General features: G+C 39.5%; 1 protein-coding gene across 2 annotated transcripts in view; it reads left to right on the forward strand.

Moving 5' to 3' along the window:
* Window positions 1-13,043, forward strand: part of arhgef2b (rho/rac guanine nucleotide exchange factor (GEF) 2b) — a 33,165-nt gene extending 20,122 nt beyond the window's left edge. The window contains exons 4-21 of one of the 2 annotated variants that reach the window (XM_079469075.1): window positions 205-268; window positions 527-659; window positions 966-1,075; window positions 1,630-1,773; window positions 2,799-3,049; window positions 3,144-3,269; window positions 3,403-3,520; window positions 3,620-3,868; window positions 3,953-4,029; window positions 4,116-4,288; window positions 4,415-4,482; window positions 4,562-4,750; window positions 4,836-4,940; window positions 5,395-5,432; window positions 5,508-5,549; window positions 11,153-11,203; window positions 11,287-11,629; window positions 11,978-13,043. In XM_079469075.1, the coding sequence (XP_079325201.1) occupies window positions 205-268; window positions 527-659; window positions 966-1,075; window positions 1,630-1,773; window positions 2,799-3,049; window positions 3,144-3,269; window positions 3,403-3,520; window positions 3,620-3,868; window positions 3,953-4,029; window positions 4,116-4,288; window positions 4,415-4,482; window positions 4,562-4,750; window positions 4,836-4,940; window positions 5,395-5,432; window positions 5,508-5,549; window positions 11,153-11,203; window positions 11,287-11,629; window positions 11,978-12,030 (2,334 nt within the window). In that variant the 3' untranslated portion in view covers window positions 12,031-13,043. Of the gene's footprint in view, window positions 1-204; window positions 269-526; window positions 660-965; window positions 1,076-1,629; window positions 1,774-2,798; window positions 3,050-3,143; window positions 3,270-3,402; window positions 3,521-3,619; window positions 3,869-3,952; window positions 4,030-4,115; window positions 4,483-4,561; window positions 4,751-4,835; window positions 4,941-5,394; window positions 5,433-5,507; window positions 5,550-11,152; window positions 11,204-11,286; window positions 11,630-11,977 lie in introns of both variants that reach the window. The other variant, XM_079469074.1, reaches the window with a different exon arrangement.
* The last annotated feature ends 10,692 nt before the right edge of the window (window positions 13,044-23,735 follow it).

Below are 23,735 nucleotides of genomic sequence, written 5' to 3' on the forward strand. Positions count from 1 at the left end.
ACAAAACGCTATAAGACCGGCCATACTACTGGTCACTCCTATAATCTTCTGAAGCCATACAATAGCTTTGTGCAGGCGAGTAACAGCCCCCAAATCAAATATGACACATTTGCATTTAAAGAGTGTTTACTTTCAAATCTTGGAAATGTATGTGAATACTTCAGTAATGAGCCTAATGTGAATGACCTTATATTTCAATTGTAGCAACAGAGGCTGGCGCTGGTCAGGAACACGGCATCTTTACAAAACGTGGCGCTCCGCAGCAAAAGTGAGTGCATGTCTCCGTTCCCTTCAATGTGCTTTACTATAGACTTGTTTGTTTCTGTATTAATAACAGAAGGCGCAGTTGGGGCCGGATGGTTAGAGTCCAATTGTTACCTGAAAGTTGCAGGTTTGCCCAACTGAGGTGCCCTTGAGCAAGACACCCTACCATACTCAAGGGCATCGCTGCTTAGGGTGTGTTCACAGTTCACGGCTTGTGATGTGAAGCGAAGTTCATTCATTCCTGTTGTTTTTCTTTTGTCAGACACGATATTGAAGGAGAGGCCTAGTTCAGCCATCTATCCGTCAGAGACACTAAGACAGTCTCTACTGGGTTCCCGTAAAGGACGCTCCACCCTGTCCCTCAACAAGAGCGTTTCCACCAATAACATAGCAGGGTACGACTGTCTCACACTGACGATAGACTGTGATTTTGTTCGATTTCAACTGACTATGATGTTGATGTGTACGTGCTGGCTGGCAACATACCGCTGTAGAAAGAGATCAGATCGAAACACACTTGTTTAGCATTTGAATGTCATCCTGAATACATCTATTTCTAACAAATGCATCAGTCTTTTAGATGTTCATGCACATGTGTGTGTGTGTCAGCACAGCCAGTGGACGTGAAATATAGTTCCTTATAACAACGTTTAACTACATCAAACACATCTCTTGATCTTGACACTTGATGTTTGGAACAGAAGTCTGAACGATGACTCTCCTCTCGGACTCCGGCGGATTCTCTCTCACTCCACAGACTCCTTGAACTTTAGGAACAGAGCCATGTCAATGGAGTCACTCCATGATGAAGGTACAAGTGAGGACCGAACAATTCAATTCAGTTTTATTTATATAGCGCTTTTCACAATGTGCATTGTTCCAAAGCAGCTTTAAAACAAAGACATGAGACAATGTACAACCCCATTGTCACACATATATGGACACTGCTAATATTTACATTTAGTCATTTAGCAGATGCTTTTATCAAAAGCTACTTACAGAGAATTCAGGGAGCAATAAGCGATACGTCATACAATGTTAAATGTAAATGCAGACAGAATGCAATGATTTGCAAATCTTATACTTTTTATGTTGTATTGCAAACAAAACATCGGTTTATATCAAAAAATGATCATTTGATTGCAGCAGCATATCACATATATGCCCCCTTTTAAGTCGCACTCGACTATTTGTTACATTGACTTCCATTCTTGCGAATGCGTCCGACCAGAAACACAAGCCCGGTCTGCAAATTGCAGAAGTGGTGTCCCTTGAGTGCATGAGACCAATATCAGATCATATCAAACTATTTTGGAAATGGGGTTGTATGCGTTTTGCTGAAAAGATGTGCTCTCACATCCACAGGAGAGATGTATTACACGCCAATGCTGGAGGAGTTGAAGAATGATGGGAAAGACTTTGAGGCAGACTCCTGGAGCCTAGCTGTGGACTCGTCTTATCTGCAGTCTCATCGCAAAGATGTCACTAAGAGACAAGACGTTATATATGGTGAGACATGCACGCTGACGGAATAAATCCAGAAGCCAACACTGCCAATGTTCTTTTGGATTAGCCCTTCTTCATGTAACAGTAGACAGACACTATGATGGTGAGACAGGTGTCTGGTGTGGAGCACCGGCTGCTGTCAGACTCCTTTTGCATTCAAAAATCTCACTGCACTTTTACAGGGTTTCCCAGGGGTCATGGAAATGTAAACATCTTCTGTGGAAGTCGTGGAATATCAGGGATTTCATTGAAATTTCTCTTTCCGTTTATCAAAATGTCATTTTTCTGTACTTTTCTCGTGATTTTTGGGTATTGTTATGGTGATCTTCAGCGCCAGTTTATTCCCTTCCCACTTGTCACCTGGCAATCACTTCAGTCACCTGTGGATAAATGTACATTGCAAGAGCTTTGGCTAAAAAAACAACCACTTCACATGACTGGATTCATTCATCATAGGTCATGGAAATGATACTTTTTGGTCTGTGAAAGTCAGGGAATGTGACATTTGGCTTCGAGTGGGAGCCCTGTTATTACAACCAATGGCAAAAGAAATGTTGGAAATGTAAACCGATATTTACAACTGACAAAAGATCATTGTAAAAAAGGGTTTTAACCCTGGTGGGTTAATCTATTTACAGTGGATCCTAGTTTGTTAACATAATTGGTAAGCAGACACAACAATAAAGATCAGTTCTCAGAAATCAAATGATTAATCACATCCAGAATAATCAAAGTTTGTGTTGAAACAATATATGTCTGTGGACTGTCTATATTCATTTTGTCCTTATAAACACATACATACATGCAAACATATTTAGGAAATATTTGATCTTTTTTTCTTAAGTATATGCATGGACAAAACTAATATGCACAGTACACAGACATACAGTGTTTTATGTGAACACAAACTTTTATTCTGCGATGAATCGTTTGACAAGCCTAGTTTGTATCAGATCTGTGGTTTTTTTTGATAGCACTGTGTTTTGGGGCGATTCTGATTGAAACCTGATGGCCTGCGTCTCTCTCAGAGCTCATTCAGACAGAGTTTAACCACGTGCGGACGCTGCGGATCATGGAGGGGGTGTTTCGCAGAGGGATGCTGGAGGAGCTGATGCTGGAGATGGGTGTAGTCCATGCCATTTTCCCCTGCTTAGACCAGCTGCTGTCCGTCCACTCGCGCTTCTTGAGCCTGCTGCTGGCACGGAGGAGCCACAGCCTGGCACCTGGCAGCGCCCGCAACTTCACCATCCAGCAGCTGGGAGATATTCTGGTGGAGCAGGTGAGCTTCACACACAGTTCCTCCAAAAAGGAAAGTCGCGTTGAAGTCAATGTCGTCCAAGTATACATTTGCTTTGATTGTTGTTGTTCATTAGTTTTCAGGTCAGAACGCTGAGGAGATGAGAAAGTGCTATGTGGAATTCTGCAGTCGCCATCTTAAATCTGTCAAGCTCTATAAGGAGCTGTTGGCCCGTGATAAGAAGTTCCAGCACTTCATACGGGTGAGCATGCAGAGAAAGACGCGGCTGTGTTCAGTTTGAGCCGAACGCTTAATAACAGTGCAGTGAGACATGTTTATTGTATTGAGTGCAATATTTGGCTAATTTCTTGGCTTTGTGGTGTTATTCTCTCAAGCGAGTCAGCAGGGGTTCTTTACTTCGACGGCATGGAGTTCAAGAGTGCATTTTACTCGTCACTCAGCGCATCACTAAATATCCCGTGCTCATGCAGCGCATTCTGGACAACACTAAAGGTCTGGCTTGTTTGATCCCTAGAACATCGCCCAATCGCTATCCAAGATCCTGTTTTGATAGACCAGCGGACCTGAAACCCCATTTATTTGACTTTTTAGGTAGTGAGGAAGAGAGCAAGTCTTTGGTTCACTCTCTGGCCCTGATCCGGGAGCTGTTGTGCTCCGTGGATCAGCAAGTTCAGGAGCTGGAGCGAGCACAACGGCTGCAGGAGATCCAGTCCCGTCTGGACCCGCGGGCTCAGACTGAGGTGAAGGGTGGAGGGGTGTTTCGTGGAGGCGAGCTGCTCCGCCGCAGACTCATTCATGAAGGAACACTGCTGTGGAAGGCTCAGGGATCCAGACTCAAAGGTTCCAGCCCTTGGTGTTGTGGCGTGTTATGATACCTCGCATACACAGGTGGATTATCACTAACCTCTTGCTTTGTTTCCGTAGACGTCCACGTTTTATTGATGACGGATATCCTCGTGTTCATGCAGGAGAAAGACCAAAAATACAATTTTCCCTGTTTGGTGGGTCATAGTCTTTTTTCAACACATTGTACATGACATTTCATAGGACATGCGCCAAAAACTGACCCATGTGCCTCACGTTACAGGACAAACCAGCAGTGCTGTGCCTACAAAATTTGATTGTTAGAGATATAGCCAATCAGGAGCGAGGAATGTTCCTCATCAGTCACTCCACGCCTCCAGAGATGTACGAGCTCCATGCGAAATCCAAAGATGACCGGAAAACATGGATGAAAATCGTTCAGCAGACAGTGAGCAAGTCAGAATCAGTCCCAATTTTTTGCACCATCCTCTCTACACAATTGACACGTAGCATTGAAACATCGCTGCGCAGTCGACACCTAAGACTCTCGCTTTGCTCCATCTATCTCGTTCTTTCTTTTAGTTGCCCATCGAGGGACGATTTTCCTCTGATTGAAACTGAGGACAAAGCGTTGCTACGCAGACTTCGAGGTTTGTCATATTTTTCTTCCCAGCAGTCTCTTGGATCTGTTCATGCTCTTGATTTGATTCTTTTCCATTTTCTCTCTAGCTGACATCCAGCAGAAGGACCGTGAAGTTTTGGAGCTGCTACAGGAGCGAGTGACACTCTTCTCAGATCTAGCAGAGGCCACAGGAGGTCAAAACGTCACCATTCCCACAAACTCCCGAAACATATTCCGAGCAGATACACCTTACGCTCCTCAAGCTGAACGCTTGCTGAACGATGCCATCAATGAGGGTGAGGACGCGGAAGCTCGACATGTAAAGAACAGAGCATAGTATGAAAGGCATGATGGTTATTGTTTATTTCTTGGAACGTTCAGTGGACAGACTGAGTGAAGTGCTGTTGGATTCCAGCAATGACCGTGGACAGTCGTGCAGATTGAACGGTGAACACAAAGAGGTGAAGCACATCTCTAAAACAACAGGTACGATATACATTTCCACGTAAATGGCAAGACTTTGTTAAATAGAATGCACGTTTATATGTGTACATGTGTAATGTGCCTCATTTAGTTCTCTTATCTGTGCTTTTTACATCATAAAGGTTTACAAACTAAAGGTCCCTTTATGGATCAGTGGGACATCTTATTCATACGGCCCGCAAAGCTAATGGACCAGTGAAAATGTGCATAATTGTCATTTTAAAAACATTTCATAAAAAGGACTGGATAGAAGAATTTAAACCAGTGTTCGTACTGATAAATATTAAAACATAAATACATTTCATTATAGTGTACATGCAAATGTGATGAACATCAAAAAATCTGCTTTTCACTGTGGCTGTAGCTGCTCAGTCTCAAATGTCTTCCTGTGCCTGCTGACAAATGTTATCAAATGATCTCCTCCTCCTTGATCTCACAGTAGATGTTGTGATTTCAGTTAACGGAAAACATGGTGTGAAGAGCGCATCAGACAAGGTAAGAGAAAACACAGCGACATGCTCTCATCTTCTTCTCTGACATCCATTTAAACGCATTCTATACATTTGACAGGACAGGAACGGGAACCAGCTACTGGACAAGACACTTAATGAGGTACATGTTTCAAAGTCATGTAATGGATCAATCCGTTGACACACCTAGCCAATGAGAATAACAGCGTTATTGGTTAAATTCATGTTTCATTTTAAAGAACGATTTAGACGTCTGCTTGGCACAGAAATGACCTCTGCTCATGTTTTATGAAAAGCTTTTGATTTAGAAAGCCATATACAGTACCAGAAAATCTTTTGTGCATTTGATCAAAGCCATCTTATTTGAATATGCATTTTATAGCACACAATTCACACGTGAAAGTTGAAAGGACGCAAACTTTTAAGAAACAAAAACATATATACTGTATATATGTAACGAAAACAAAAACCTTTGGTCCAAATCGTGGTTTATGAATTCGCTGCTAGTCTACCAACAAACTAAGAAAGTAACTTCGACGTACAAACACCAATACAAAGCAATTTGCTGTACTGACTTCAGTACCGACTCCCTAGTCAGGGAACTGTCAATCCCAATCTCACTAGCCAATGAGAGTAAAGTGCCGTTAAATCCCGCCCACACGCGAGGATTGTGCCAGAAAGGCGAACGTAAACTTTTTTTTATTTAATATTTTTTTTTATTGAAGAAAGTATCAAAACAGACAATAGAAATACAGTACATTTCAAAAGCTAGGGGGAGGTACAGTCAGTATTATAGGAATACTTTAAAGAGTGTACATGCTTGCAGAATTTTAATAGCTTTTTGTTTCTTCGAGGGCAATATTGTCTCAATATAAAGCTTCACTTTATTTTCAAACGGAACAAAACACGGCTTTTCCCCTGAAAATTAGCATTATGAATGTGGAATTTAGCCATTAAAATAAAAGATAAACAACCCCGCACTTATTTTCTAATTTTTTTTGAGTTTACAATACCTAGTAGAACAATTTTCCACAGTAATGTAACATTTTCATCAACATTTCTAACAATGAAACAAAGTACATTTTGCCAAAAAAAAGAAACATAAGGGCAGTGCCAAAACAAATGAACAGCTGTTTCTGTCTTCTTTTTGCAAAAACTACAACTTTCATCAATATCCTTTTTAAATTTGGTTAAATAGTGTTTAGCAGGGTATATTCTGTGAAGAAGTTTAAAAGATACTTCTTGAACCTTGTTTGTTAAGAGATAGCGATTGGGTAGAAGCCAGACTTTTCTCCAGTCAACATCACTCACAAACTGACTCCAGTAAGCAATAACATTTGGTCTTGAAACAATATCTTTCTGAAAAAAGGTCTACCAAAACAATATTATTTCGAAACCAATTTTCAAAGAAAATAGTTTTTTGTTTGAAAAGAATGTCCTTATTATTCCAGATAAAGTATTTGTGTGGTGAAAAGTTGTGTTTGTAAATTAAACTCCAAGCTAGAAAAGCTTGACGATGAAATGCAGAAAGTTTTACAGGTATTTTGTTAATATCAAAATTGGAAACAAGGAAGAAATTTATGCCACCCAGACTAGATAAAATATGGAGGGGAATAATATTCCAAATAGAGACTGGATACCTAACAAGTTGTCTAATCCACTTGATTTTAAATGTATTGTTTAATGTAGCAAAATTCAGGAAATTGAGACCACCATATTCATACGAGTTCATTAATACTGATTTTCTTATATAATGTATCCTGTTTTTCCAAACAAAACCAAAACACATCCCATCGATCCCCTTCGATATTTTATCATCAACCTGAAGAGCCATAGCTGTATAAATGAACCGGGATATGCCTTCTGCTTTGGAGATCAGAACTCTTCCTCTTAATGACAAGTCTCTTAGAAGCCATTGATTAAACGTCCTTTGAGTTTTCTGGATAACAGGATTAAAGTTTAATGAACTTCTATTCTTTTGATTCTTATTTATTGTAATTCCTAGGTATTTGACTTCTGATTTTACTGGAATGTTGCAATAAGATGCCACTGAACATTCTTTGACCGCCATGAGTTCACATTTCTTTACACCAGATGCTTTAGAGAACGCTTCTATTATTTGAATTGCAATGGGTATTTGGTTATCGTTTTGGAGAAAAAGGGTGGTGTCATCTGCAAATTGTGTTTATAACAAGTTCTCTATCAATAATAGTCATACCTTTAATCGAACTGGCTTTAATATGATTAGCAAGGAGTTGACTTATTATCAGAAATAAATAAGGAGAGACCGGGCAACCCTGCCTAATTCCTCTAGACAAATTAAACCTACTAGAAGTGCCACCCAACAATTGAATTGAACTGTTGTTGTTCTTATAAAGGGTTTTAATTGCGTTAGTGAAGAAATTGCCAAAACCAAATTTTCTAATTGACTAATTAAGCCTTACAGAAATCAAGAAAAAGAATGAACCCATTATCTTTATTAAATTCAGGATAATCCAAAATATCTAAAACTAATCTTATGTTGTTTGTGATATGCCTATTCCTCATGAAGCCAGATTGTGTTTCATCAATAATTGAATCTAATACAGCTTTAAGTCTTTTAGCGAATATCAGGGCAAATATTTTATAATCATTATTCAGTAAACTAATTGGACGCCAATTATCAATAGAGAGCAAATCTTTTTTTGGTTCGGGGATTAAAGTGATTAACCCTTGAGTCAATGTGGGTGGAAGGCATTAATTATTAATACATTCAATAAACATCTTGAGTAAAAAAGGGGCCAAATCTTCAATAAATTGCATATAAAATTCGGCGTTCAAACCATCCGTACCTGGCGATTTATTATTTTTCAGGTGAATTGCCTTTATCACTTCCTCAATAGAAATGGGCATATCACAAAGTTCATTTTCATTTTTGTCAATAGTTTTCACCTCTATAGAACTCAGAAAGGCATCAGATACCGCTGGAGAATAATTGGATGAATATATTTTCTTAAAAAATTCACAACAGTAATTAGAAATTAGTTTATGGTCCTTTGTTACAACCCCATTCACATTTAATTTACCAATGCTGTTATTAATATGGTGTCTTTCTAAATTAAAGAAGTATTGTGAATTTTGTTCACCTTCTTCGAGTTAACGTCTCCTGGAACGGACAAACGCACCTTCAGCTTTTTTTCTATATAGATCGTCTAGTTTAATTTGCAGATCTGACAATTGTAACTTTTCTTCATCCATCAAATTGTCTGGGCATTTATTTGCTAGTTTTGTTATTTCAACAACTATGTCGGTTTCTTTAGCTCTTTTGTGTTTAGCTATCTGGCTACCAAATTTCCTTAAATATTTAGAGACTTCAAATTTCAGAAGTTCCCAATTTGAACAAAATGCATCCTCCTTATTTGCTTTAAACCAAAAGCTACTTATCAAGCCAGTGATGACTTTTTTTATTTCATCATATAGTAGCAGAGAATTGTTAAGCTTCCAATATGATCCATTCATAAAACAACTTGCAGTAGAAAATGTTATATTAATGCTGATAGCTTTATGATCTGTGAGTGGAGTAGAAATAATGTCAACTTCTACGTCATCTTTGTTAAATCTCTCAGACAATAACCAGTAGTCAATTCTGGATTGACTAGATCCTGATTTATTACTCCATGTAAATATCTTATTATGTGAAAATTTGGCTCTCCGAATATCTGTAAGGTTGAATTTATCCATGAAGTTTTTAAGATTGTTGTTGTTTATGTTAGGTCGACCTGGTGGCCACTTGTCCATAGTTCCCTTTAGTATAATATTAACCCCCCCCCCAACTAACAGAATGGCATTTGGATATTTATGTAACCAGTCAATAAATATATTTTCAATTTTTTCGAAAAGGTTGTTATTTTCCAAAGTGTTATTATACCCATATCAATTTCCTAATATTAGTATTTTATCAACATGCATAATAACTTGGCAAATAAAATGTCCTGCAGGATCATATTCTGTTTGAAGAACATCTCCATTAAATCTATTCTTTAAGGTAATTACTCCAGCGGAGTGTTCAGATCCATGAGAGAACCATACCGATGTATAGAGTGAGCTGCTTGTACAAAACAAAAATCCGCCCTAAACTGTTTGGCAAAGAGAAATAAAGCTTTCCTTTTAACTATATTTCTTAACCCCCTAGCATTAAACGAAATAAGTGACAAATGTGACAGATTAGTTAAAGAATAGAGAACTAAAATGTCTGGTCAAACTGGTATAAAAGTTTAAATCAAAGTGGTATCGAGATCAGCGCCCACTGAATAACTGCAGTAGTTATGTGAAGGAAAATACTACTATTTAATACTCACGCTGGCTAAACGTAAATTCTCTCTTATTTCTTGCTTAATATTAACATATCGATAGAATAGAAAGAACAATATAACATAGGCTGCTGTTAAACTTTAACAACTGGCCATATACCTTTCTGAACACAGGATAAAGCCTGGACATAAGTGTTACTAGTATTGTTCATTGCGATCGAAGTTTACAGCAGCATCTTGGCATTCAGTGCAACAAATGAACTCAGATTTCTGAGAATCTTGACTATCCTATAGAAAGAAAGATCCTTGCCTCACCCCGTGACTTCAGTTCTCCAACAAAGTAAGCAGATTTGCCATCATCGCGCGCATCTTTGATTAGAGGCCACAACTTCTGTCTGCAGTCTCTGTCCTCCTTCGTCAGATCCTCCTTAAACTGCATGCCTTGATTCTGGAGAAACTCACTGGTTTTAGCCGCCTTCCATACAGCATCTCTGAATCTCCTGGCAGTGAACCGAATGATTGTTGCGCGAGGCCTCGTCTCATTAGCACGTTTGGTTCCCATCCGGTGAGCGACATCTATAGAATCTGGTAGTTTCGCTGCTTCTTGTGGTAGCACTTCTTGGCACACGCGGATAACCTCCTCTCACACATTCTCTGTAGTCGTCTCTGGCAGACCGTTGAGCCGCAGGTTCCAGCGCCTACCATACCGTACCAAATCCGTCACCCGACTCATACATACCCTGGATGTTTGTTCACCCCTGTCCATTCGTTTCTCCATGTAAAGCATTTTGTTTTTTAGCTCTTTTATTTCTGCACAGACGTTTTGTACCATCGTTTCCAGGGCATCACTCCGTGTATTGATAAGATTAGCGAGCGTTGTTACAATCTCATCGGCATTAGATACATTACCAGTGTGAACTTTGACGAGTGTTGGTTTTTTTGTAAGTGGAGGTTTGCTTGGAGTCACGGGGAGTGGCGGAAATTCTTCATTTTCTACCAGAAGCGTGTCTTCAATCATACTGCTTTCGTAGTCATGGCCATCTTTAGCCGCTACACGTCTGGCCCTTTTTGTGCAGATCTAGGCATGTTTAAGGTCAAAGATATCTTACAGAATATCTTACCATCTAAAGCAAATTAATTCTGCTGACAACTATGTTAACTGTTTTCCTACTAAAAGTTAGGCACCGAGAGCTCGAAACTTTTGACTGTTCACGCCGCCGTCTTGCCGGAACCGCGAACGTAAACTTGAGAAGCTCAAACGAAAACGGAATTTATTGTTTTCATTATCCGAGTGTTAATCTTCGTTCTCATTATTTCTTTTTGTTTGTCTCTTCAAAGTTTGCATTCATTCTTATTGCCACACAAATAATTCCACCGTATACAAGACGTGACCGTACCGTAGCTGTGCATCACATGAGAACAGGGCATGTCTGATGCAACTGTTTGTGTGTTTTAGGAGGTGCACCAGAGACTTGTAAACCTCAGCACCCAGCTGCATGCTCTACAGGTGAGATTCACAGAGAAAATGACCTTCAGCCGGTGTTCTGTTTTTCTAAACATGCCACTGATGTGTGTGTGTGTGTGTGTCAGGCTGCTGTGATTAGACAGGACTCGTTCCTGGAGCTGGACATGCTGGAAGATCCATCAGCTCGTACTCCATCTAGGGATGCTCTGCCGGAGGATACACAGGGTGATCTGGCACAGCTGCAGTGCAAGTACAACCTGCTGCAGGAGGAAGTGATGCGACTGCGTGCCACCCAGGACAAACACAAGAAGAGCGACAGAGCGCAAAATCAAACGGAAAAACAATTCCAGAAGCTGCGTATTAAAGACACAACGGACCCAGTGACATCACAGGATACAGTCGATCACACAAAAGGTGTGCAGGAGAACGGTGACACGATCATATCGCCCCGGGCTGACAGTCCCAGAGGTGAGTCTCTTCCTTCCTCCATTGCTGTGTCAGTTTGAGGATTAAGGCTCACGTGTGCCTCGCTCTGTTGCAGACTCGCAATGTGTACTGTATCTCCTTCTGTTTACTCTCGAGATGAGTCTAGAGGTTCTTTAAAAGGGTCCAGAATATTTCCAAGCCTTCACGTTTATCCCTCAAATGTAAGGAAGGAAAGTAGAAATTGTATTGTTAACTGGCCCGAAATGTGACGTGGACGTGTCTTTTTGAGATGTTTTGCGTTCATATGCATGTCAGACTTCTTAAACACTGTTTACTTAAAAAGCTGAATGTCTGGTACTCTCTACTCAGTGCACTGGTTTGTGTGTTCAGATCTGCAGGATATCCCAGAGGAGAGCGAGTGCGGGAATGAAGCACACAGTTAACATCCGACCAACCTGGGGACCTCAAACCAAAACCCTAAAAATCATGGATCTCTTTTGTAAAATAATGTTAACGCTATTACGTTTATATCATATTATTGTGGTTTACAACAATTTAGACACTTTTAGATGATTGTGATTTACAATTGTGTTTAATTTAAATCGTGTTGCGTTTTTACAAGAAACGAAAAGTTTTTTAAACTTTTGAAAACAATTGTGTATTTCTGCATCGATTACTCATGAGATGTGGTGTGATGTTGGCAGTTATATAGACCAGCACTGCCTGACTAAACTAATGACAAACAAACCATGATCCTTTTTTAGCAGCAACAGCCCCTGTAGCAGCTGCTTATCCTTCCAACAGATCCCCTTCACTGAAGCATCTATTTCAGATCAAGCCACAAACTCTCAGTTGTGTTTCGGGTTTTCCTTGCAGGTGTGCATCCATGAACAGCACTGTTCTGTCATGACTTCAATGAAGAATCACTACCACTTTTCCTGTGACTGTGTTAATGAAGGACATTATTCTGTGCTCACTCACTATGAACTCTAAACTCTAGGTCCAACTCAAACGTGGACCTTTGTTGCTCATTTCGATCTATAGATTGTCGCTGTATTTCTAGTGTCTGCTGTTATAATGTTGGGGGGACGCGGGAGTTGTGGGATATTGTTGATATAATGAAATGTAGCATGGAAAAGGACTTTGAATGCAGTACTCAAACCTGACACTGGTTATAAATGTAGGTGATGAAGAGCCGAGGGTCTCTTCTGAAATATATATATATTATATATACAGTACATATATTGATGTTGATGTTCATAATGGAATGAAATGATCAGGAAGTCTTTATTGGCCATTTGAAAATGACACTAAAGGTTTGTTTAATGTTACACTAGTGATATTTTGTTGGAATGTTTCAGTGAGCTCATATCATAGCTCACGAATAGCTGCATTTTGTTTATATATTGCATTTTTAACTTGTTGTACTCAATTGAAATACATGAAGGCAATCGTGCTTGTCACTTTATTTGACTCTGCATTTTTATATATATATACTGTAGGATTAAGGTGTGATTTGTGGTGAATTGGTTACAATCCAGACATGACGCTATCTTGACTTCTTTGATTGCCGCCTCAATATAACAATCTAGCGGTCCTAAGACCAGCCCAAGCAGTACTACACCATCACAGTGCACAGTGGACATGTGCTTTTAAGTTTGATCCAAATCACTTGAAACCGTTCATGCAGATGAAATGAAACCCTGTTAACCGTAGATGTATCGTTTTGCCATGTCAGCATCGTTCGAGATGCCAAAACTCCGTTTGAAATCAACATTTGCCCAGCCTAAATAAACACTATCTGTGTCATGTGACCCACATGACTGAACAGTCTTAATAGTAAGAGCCTCTTAAACATCTACAGTGCATTCAAGTTTGAAGCAACTTGAGTTAATGTACAGTGGGGCAAAAAAGTATTTAGTTTGTACAAGTTCTTCCACATAAAAAGATGAGAGAGGCCTGGAAATAGATGAAGGCAATAGGTTCACTTCAGAATGAGAAAAAAAATCACATTGTCTGATTTTGAAAGCATGAAAGGCCTCTCATGTTTTTTTAGTGGGGCAACTTGCACATTTGGTGGCTGACTAAAGACTTTTTTGCCTCACTGTAAGGGGACTATTATGAAGTCTGTGCAAATGATAAACTTGCTTGACAATATTCCATAAATGAATTGCCTCGCCACAGCGATATCACAAATCCATTCACAATTTGCATCTCCCCGGCAAACAATAGACTGCATCAGGGTGATGAGGTGCTTCAGCTAAAACAGGTGATCACCTATAGGGAGCCGAGCCGCAGAGATGACGTCTTTTTCTATGAAAACCCCAGGAGCAAGTTAGCATTTTAGAACTTCCTGTTCCATCACCCCTAGTCTATGGGTTTGTTCTGTGGTTAACAAACCTGCACATATTTTCACACTTTAATCTATGACATAAAACACACCTGGGGCAAGTTGCATAAACTGCGTCTTAACAATTGTCAAAAGTAACAAATGTTAAGATTGTAAGGCTTATCTTGATAGACAAAGGTGTAAACTTTATGAACATTTGTGAATCCCACATCTTATTTTTTGCGCTCCTTCAAAAGTCCAAGAGATAAAATGCATATGTTTTCAGACGGGTGAACCAATGCGGTGCTGACTTTGGGTTGGCCTACCCAAAAAATACATCATCTCTGCACCACTCCATAGTCAAAACTCCACCTTAGATCCAAAACGTCCGACTTCCTGTTGGGGGGAGCAAAATGACTGTAATTTTGAAAGTTGGGGAAGATCAATAGTTTGGGGACCGTAGATAAAACTAACCCCCACCACTTTAGTCAAGTTTGAATGCTTGATGACAATTGGGTAAGCCCCACAGGAAAAGTTCACCACATGGACTTTTTTTGAGGATGTTAAGGGCCCCAAAATGCCAAGGAACCTTAATTAATGAATACATAAATAAGAAAGAAAAACAAATCATTATGTCTTTGTTCTATAATCTCTAGTTCACTAATAGAATATTTCATGTTAGGCAGTTCTTCAATAAGGAAGGATTTTATGTTTGCTTTTATGTGTACAACATTTCTTACAATTACGTTTAGCAGACACTTTTATCCAAAGCGACTTACAGATGATGTAAACAATGGAAGCAATTGGGACAATAAAAAGCACAAGCGCATTAAAACTTGTCTCGATCTGAATTTTTTCTGTCTGTCTGTCTGTCTGCGTTTGTGAATGCACAGACATACATTTGTTCAATTCAACTTTATTTATAGCGCTTTACACAATTTGCATTGTTCCAAAGCAGCTTTACAGGGGAAAATAAGAAAAACACAAAAAATGGTAAAACACGCTACGTGGTGTTTTATATAGTACATTAAATTATTCTAGTAAATATCTAATGTCAGCATCTCCTGGTGGTTTATTAAGCATATTTTGCATTAAGTGAATGTTTGGCTGTAAAGATCCGTCTTTAATCTAGATTTAAATTGGGCGAGTGTGTCTGATCCTCTAGTAATATCAGGAATAATAATATCATATTCCAGAGTTTAGGTGCTACGTATGAGAAAGCTCGACCCCCTTTGGTGGATTTAGTTATTCTAGGTATTATCAAAAGTCCTGAGTTTTGAGATCTTAGAGAGCGTGATGGGTTGTAGTGTGATAGAAGCTCTGTTAGGTAGGTAGGGGCTAAACCCTTTAAGTCAGGGGTGTCAAACATACGGCCCGCGGGCCGTATCCGGCCCGATAAGGCGTCCAATACGGCCCGAGGGAAGATTTGAAAAATAATACAAATATGAAATAAAAGTTTATTATTATTTTAATTAATTTAAAGTTTATTAATACAATCAGGTTTTCGCTGCCATATTATGTTTTGTTTTATTAAATTTTTTATTTTATCATTGATCATTTAATTGGGCTTCTGCCGGAACCCCTAACAAGCATGCGCATTCTAAAGCGCCGCCTTCATTTCGAAAACAAAGTCGGCTAAGTTGTGCGGCAAGGACTAGTGATTTTAAAATGTCCAAATAAAGAAAACTGACGGAAGAAGACGTATTTCTTCTGTGAGTTCGACGGTAGGCCGGTATGTTTAATCTGCTCACAAGCCGTGGCTGTGCAAAACGAGTAGAATATTAAACGGCACTATGAGATATACGCAGAGAAATATGATAAATACACTGGACAACTTCGAAAAGTCAATAATTTAACTTTAGCCTCGGAAAAAAGCAGTCAATGTTCACAAAAAGAACAGAGACTGATGAAGCTGTAACGCTATTTGATTGCCAACGAAATCGCAGCGGGATCAAAGCCGTTTTCAGAGGGAGAATTCATCAAGAATCGGTCCAACCTGCGCTCTCGACTCACAAACAGACAGCTAAATGACATCATGAGATTGATGTGGTTGAAGAAAAGAGATGTCAGGAATTAAAATCATAATGCAGATGCGATCTAGATCTTTTGTTGTTAAAGGAAATTTCTAGTATATATTTAATGTTCATATCCAAAGTGAAGTTGTACTACTGTACTAATTGTTAAATATGTTAAGGCAGTTTTTCCTATTAGTGAATTATATTGTATAGCTTGTATGGTTCATATTTAATGTGACCGTCTGTACACAAATAGAGTCTGTTGCATTTTTGTCATTACTAGTTTAAAAAGTATCTGACAAAAAATATTCATATTCAAAGGAAAGGGTTTTGATTGCCTTTACCTAAACAAAATAGTTTTTTCAAAGAGGAATAAGAGTGTTATTGAACCGTTCTGAGGATTTATTAAATGCACCTTTTACAGAACAGTATGTCTTTCTAGTTTTTTTGCTAATTCATTTGTAATTTGGTGCAATATGGTTTAAAAAAGGTGATTCGGCCCGCACATTGTCACTTTTCTCTCCATCCGGCCCTTACCCTAAAATGAGTTTGACACCCCTGCTTTAAGGCTTTATAAGTGATTAAAAGAACTTTATAGTCAATACGATACTTAATGGGTAGCCAGTGAAGGGTTGATAACATTGGGGTTATGTGATGGTATTTTCTGGATCTGGTTAGAACTCTGGCAGCTGCGTTCTGAACTAACTGTAGTTTGTTTATTAATGATGAAGGACAAACACTAAGTAGAGCATTACAGTAGTCAAGTCTTGAGGTTATAAATGCATGAATAAGCTTCTCCGCGTCAGCAACACACAGAATATTTCGTAACTTGGCAACATTTCTTAGGTGGAAAAAGGCTGTTTTTGTGACATTTGAGATGTGATTTCGAAATGACAGGTTGCTGTCTAATATAACGGCTAGATCTTTTACAGTATTTGTTGGAGTAACAGTACATCCTTCAACTTGCAGTTTATAATCAGAAATATTTGTTTTGCGTGTCTTTGGTCCGATAAGTAATATTTCTGTTTTATTAGAATTTAAAAGAAGGAAATTACAGGTCATCCAATGTTTTATATCTTCAATGCACTCTGCCAATATGGATAGCGGGGAGGAATCATCTGGTCTTGATGAGATATATAGCTGAGTATCATCTGCATAGCAGTGGAAGCTGATTCCATGTTTTTTAATAATGTTTCCGAGGGGAAGCATGTATATGGAGAACAGCAAGGGTCCCAGAACCGATCCCTGAGGTAATCCATAATTTACTTGCGTTAGATTTGATGATTCCCCACTTAAATGGACAGATTTTCAAGATATGAACCATTGTAGTGCCTGTCCCTCAATACCGGTATAATTGTGTAAGGGATCTAGAAGTATGTTATAGTCTATGGTATCGAACGCAGCACTAAGGTCAAGCAGGACCAGGAGTGAGATGTTACCTTTATCTGATGCTATAATCAGATCGTTTGTAATTTTAACGAGCGCAGTTTCAGTGCTTTGATGCGTCTAAAGCCTGACTGAATTTTTTCATGTATGTCATTATTTTGTAAGAAAGAGCACAACTGAGTGCACACTACTTTTTCTAGTTTTTTAGACAGGTATGGGAGATTTGAAATCGGTGTATAGTTTCCTAGTTCATTTGGATCTAAGTTTGGTTTCTTGATTAGAGGCTTAATGACGGCCATATTAAAGGGTCCTGGGACATGGCCTAGATTAATTGACGAGTTGATAATGTTATAAATGGGCTCAATTGCAACAGGTAGTAGCTATTTTAATAATTTAGTTGGTATGGGGTCTAATAAGCAAGTTGTAGGTTTAGATGTTGCAATAAGTTTAATTAAATCTTCCTGTTTTATAGGTGAAAAGCGCTGTAGCCATTCTTTTGGAGCGATGGTTGGTGATTCATAAGGAGATTTGGAGGTTGAGTTTTTACTATTTTGTCGCGAATGTTTAAGATTTTCTCTGTAAAAAATATAATTAATTCATTGATACCGAGGTGCGGCGGAATAGCCAGGTCAGTTGATGTCTGTTTATTTGTTAATTTAGCGACTGTGCTAAATAGAAACCTTGGATTGTTTTTGTTGGTTTCTATGAGGTTACGAAGGTGCTCAGCCTTTGCTGCTTTTAGTGCCTTTTTATAACAATTTACACTCTCTTTCCACGCCATTTTAAAGACTTCTAATTGCGATTTTATCCATTTGCGCTCTAGTTTGCGAGTTTCTCTATTAAGGGCGCGAGTGGAGCTATTGTACCATGGTGCAATATTTTTCTCATTCATCTTTTTTGATTTCGTAGGTGCAACAGCTTCTAATTTATTAGAGAAAATAGTGCCCAATTTCCTGGTCATGACATCGAGCGATTCTTTATTTATTGGTATGGTTATTAAAGGAGTCAGATCTGGCAAGCTCTTTGTGAAGCTATCTTTAGTAGCGGAGGTGATTGTTCTACCCTGTCGATAACGAGTTAAAGGGCTGATTCCAGACGTGCGCAAAGTACCCGTTATAAGATAATGATCGGTGACATCGTCGCTTTGAGGCGTAATATCTATATTGGTTAGATCGGCTCTGTGAGATATAATCAGGTCTAGTGTATGATTAAGAGTGGGTCCTTTAATGTGTTGTATTACCCCAAAAGATTGTAGTAGTTCTGTAAACGGCAGTGCTAATGCATCGTTAGCGCTATCTACGTGGACATTAAAATCTCCGACAATTAGTATTTTATCAACGTTAACCAATAGGTCCGATAGGAAGTCTGCAAACTCTTTCAGAAAATCAGTATAGGGACCCGGGGGTCTATACACCGTAGCCAATGTAAAAGAAAGCAAAGGTTTTTTTACTTTTGTTTGGAATAATTATGTTCAACGCAAGCACTTCAAATGACTTAAATTGTTCTCTGAGTTACAGTAAGAAAGTCTCTAAATATTGTAGCTACGCCGCCACCTCAACCAACCGGACGTGGCTCATGCATATAACAGTAACTTGGTGGGGTACAGTGCTGGACTGGTAATCTGGCATACCGGGCAAATGCCCGGTGGGCCGACGCACTTGGGGGCCGATATAATATAATATTATATTTTTTAATCGGCCAACGACCGTTCCATAAAGCAGGGACAGCGGCCCATTGGTTCATTTTCCATACTGACACTGGGCTGGCCCAATCATCTCTTAACAGACTCCAACCCCCCCCCAATTTTCTCGTGTCAGATGCAGTCAGTGTCTTATAGAGTGTTCACACCAAACGCAGTAAATCGCGCTATTAGCGTCTAGTTGGACGCTTGAACATTTTGCTTGGCGGATGGACATGGATTTAGTTGAGAGGATAGCTGCGCATTATGTGCTATGCAAGGCTGAAGAACGACGTAGACTCGTTCGGCGCCATGTCTGGGTCCATCAAATCCTTCAGAGGCGCAGTCCTTCATTGTTGTTTCGGATTCCTGCCTCCGCTCGCTATGTCATAATCACGTCCCTACTAGAGCAAGCTCCTGGTTCGTAAAAGCGGCGCAAATTTTCGCCAAAATTCAGATTTTTCAACTCGCGCAAACTATGGGAAGTTGGACGAGACAGCGGGTATTACAGAGCTTGCGCCGCGCTGACATGTCATCTGCACGATTCAATTGCCCAGCCAGCCGACTCCTCGTCAGCGCACACGTTATGCAAACCGTACACACAAATGTACAATAAAGAGGCCCCTCATTCCTTAAAAACATTTACATTGCTTCTCTGCTGAAGTCTATCAGTTTTCCCTACAGAAGACAAAGGAAATCAGGATGAAATGCATAATATTTTTTTATTATTATCTTTAATAGTGTACAAGTAAACGGTAGTGTTTTACATCGATACTTTGAAGAACTGCACATATGTATAGACTCTATACTAAAGAGGCTACGGAAAGACCTGTACAAAGCAGAAACTTCAATGACTTTCAATATCGTAGTCTTGAGGAGCACGCCAACCTCCTGGAAATTATATAGGACAGTTTACATGTTCAGGTAATTTATTTTATTATTGTAGTACGTTTTGCGCCTAGCCATTTTACCTCAACTATTAATGTTAATAATAGCAGAGGTTTATGGGTAAAATGTAAATGAGTGGCGCCAAATGAACATTGTATATGTTTTAATTGGTCAGTGCAGCGGATTGGTTTGTGCCACGCTGCCCATCAGTTGGCGATAGGAAATTGAATCGTGCAGATGACATGTCAGCGCGGCGCGAGCTCTGTAATACCTCGCTGTCTCATCCCACTATTGGATTGTTTGGCTTCCCTTACTAACGCTCAATTTGCGCGAATCACACCACAAGTAGGCATAGGTCTATCACCAGGGAGTCAGTCAAGAGAGAGTGAGTACACTGGTCCACTTGCACTGGTACATTGGTCCATGGCACTTAGTTCTCAGCTTTGTAGGTTTTTGGGGGAATGGAACAGTAGATATGCATATCTACAGGGACCGCAAGGATGGTGTACTGGTTGGTTGTGTCCGACCCATTATGGTGGGCCGGTCTGAGTAAAAATGCCAGGGCCCATTTTTGTCCTAGTCCAGCCCTGGTGGGGTACACGGTCATTTAGACCGAAATAATCATTTGATTTAAGCCAGGTCTCGGTAAGACAGAGTATATCAAAACTGTTGTCTGTGATCATTTCATTTACAAGAACTGCCTTTGAATTTAGTGATCTAATATTAAGTAGGCCGAACTTATGAATTGGTTTTGGTTGTTTATTACATTGTCTTCAGGTTAAATCACGATCAGATTTTTTCTCAGACTTTTACCAAAATATTTACTTTGTAGTATTATTCGGGGGACACATATAGTCTCTATATATTTGGAAACAGTAACATTTATAGCAGTTGAGGAGCACAGACTATGATTAAAGTTTTGACTTGCCTAAGGGAGACTTACCTGAGGGAGACATAGTCATTTGTGTTGTATTTAGTTCCTTATTTTCATATCCTTGTCTTACTTTTGTAAGTCTTTACTCATTTTTATATGAGCGAGTTGGAAACATCTTGAGAAAACATCTTGGGCACGGTAAGGAGTTCACATCCTGAAGTGAGAAGGGCTCTAGGCGGAACATAAGGAGACTTGAGCATCAGAATTTTGAACACAATGCGGGAAGACACAAGAAGCCAGTGGACTTTAAATAAGATGGTGGTGATCTGAGAAGATTGTTTAGTGTGAGTCCTGCTGCAGAATTTAAAATACATTGTACAGGAAATCGAGTGCAGTGGTAATCCAGCAAAAAGTGCATTACAATAGTTACAACATGGTGTAATAAAGGCATGTACTAATGATTCAGCATCTTTTGGAGAAATAAAGGTTCAAAGTTGGGCTAAGCGACCGAGTTTAGGATATGCAACTTTGGATAGCTTACTGGTGTAAACATCCAAAATCAGTGCTAGATCAAGAGTAAGGCCTAAGTTTCTAAAAGTAGCAGATGGAAAATTGCTGTAGCATCAATTTTAAGATTACAGGTATTTACTAGATGTTTTGTTAGTGAAGGGGGGGCCAGTAATTCATATTTCTGTTTTGCTCATATTAAAATTGAGAAAAATAAAATTTTGCCAAGCCTTTAGCTCACTTACAACGGTAGAGATTGATGGTGAATAAAATCTGGTCTGCAAACAGTGTCAATCTGGATAAGACCAAGACGACGGATAATACATCCAAGAGGCATGATATAAATAGTATGGACCGAGAACAGAGCCCTGGGGAACTCCCTGACTGAATGAAGTAGTGGAGATTTGTAATTATGGATAGTGACGAAATATTGTCTAGCAGTGAGATAGGGAGCGAACCAGGATAATGCAGCACCCGAAACACCAATCCCAGAAAGGCGGCAGAGTAATAACTTGTGACATAGCCTATATAGTATCAAAAGCTGAGCTGAGGTCGAGCAGCAGAAGGATGGACAGATTACCTGAGATTTGTTTGATTTTTAATCCAATCTTTCTTTGTTAAAGGCATAGAATTCATCATACTGATTTCAAAGTTAAGAATTCATTAGTTTATGTTGTATATGGTCCATTCTACAGATTAAAAAAGCACATTTAAAAAGCATTGAAGTATTCAAATCGTAGTTGTTTACTAAGATCCTTCTATCATATTTCGTAACCCACATTAATATTTATAATATCAGTAAGCTTAATATATATATAAAAGGCTCAAAGGTATTCAAAAATGGTCACTACCAAAACAGTCATCCCCCCCAGTTGATCCAGCTAGTACCGGGCCTGGTCTAAATACATATTTTGTCAATGAAATTTATTGACACATATCTTTCATGCGTTTTAGACATGTATTTATATTTTGGAAAGATATTTGTTTATTTGACCGTACGATGGTCATTAGCTTGCACTGGTAAGGCCCGTGCTCAAGACCCCAAATTCTCGAGCCTCCCCAATAACAGACTTTCAACTAAATGAAAAGGACGAGCAGAGACAAAACCACAGACTATCAATTTATTTATCAAATGGTTGCTAAAACACCTGGGGCTCAACATCAATAGTAGAACAATTTAATCAAATGTGGATGAATCAGCCCAATGGGGTTCGTTGAGGCAGTTCCCACGGGCCGGCCACCCATACACTGGAGGGATATGACAAAAGAAAATGTACTAACAGAAAAACACTTAAAAAAAAAGAATAAAGTAGCTACACAAGTTGGTTTCTTTCTTTGGTCTTATGTCTTTGCATGAATATTTCACCACTCAAAATAAATACAAATCAAAACACGTCAAACCAACCAAACCCGAAAATACAATAATGGTTTTAAACCCATTCAACACCCACAAAATAAACCAAGGTCACACAAAAACAAAACAAATAAACGACAATTAATCAGCTCAGTAATGGAGCAGTGTCAATATAAAGCAAGACAAAGAAATGGTACAACCAACCCGAGTAACGAAATAAACAAACCAAATAATAATAACAATAATTTAAATTCAACTCTATTCAAGACAATCGCGAGCACTCAATGCAATTACAAGCGTTCAATGCAATAACGAAAGTCCCGCGTCCCAAACTGGAAACGCCATTTAAGCCACAGCAAAACAGCAGCTGGCCACTTCTTTCACGTGCAAGACACTCACTCGCACATGCTCACTAATAATGTCTGGTCGCACCTGACAAATCTTTCCAAGGAGTGAAGGAGATATACGACCTGCGCAAACAGGTCACATCAGTACAATGCCATGACAAACAACTCTCACCTGCATCTATATAGCTATGTGATTACCTGACGTACCCACCCACTTAATGCGCTACTATTTTTAAAGGGGCCACGCAGACTACTCTTAAAGGGGCAATCCCACTACAATCTAACCCAGGATTTTCAATCATTGTCCCAATGATTCAACCTTCTACAGCCAAGGGCGGAAATGACAGTCAATTCCTTGTCCCAGGAGGGGGTCCTCGGATGGTAGTGATAGACTAGCGGATACATCACCAATTACTGTCCTGGGCAAGTTATAACGATTCGGATGTTTCCCAGCAGTTTTCCTAGTTGATCTCCGCACGCCATGTGCCCCCAAAGTAGAGGCCTCGCTAGACGGTGAATTTAAAACAGAGACCAAAGGGAGAGTACATTCGGTGGTCCCATTTGGAACGATTTCCACAGAAGCGTCATTAACAGGGGTAGGCAGTGAGGACTCCATAACCACCATCACAGAGTCCCCATCACACTCATCTTCCTGAAAATCTTGGCCCTGTAAGCCCAGGTCAACATGATAAGCCCGTTGTACAGTTTCAGGAGCCAGCTTCAACAGAGACCTATGCACATGTTTTACCCGAATGGGCTCATCCAATGGA

The sequence above is a fragment of the Barbatula barbatula genome, assembly GCF_947034865.1.
Source record: "Barbatula barbatula genome assembly, chromosome: 12".
NCBI classification, from domain to species: domain Eukaryota; kingdom Metazoa; phylum Chordata; class Actinopteri; order Cypriniformes; family Nemacheilidae; genus Barbatula; species Barbatula barbatula.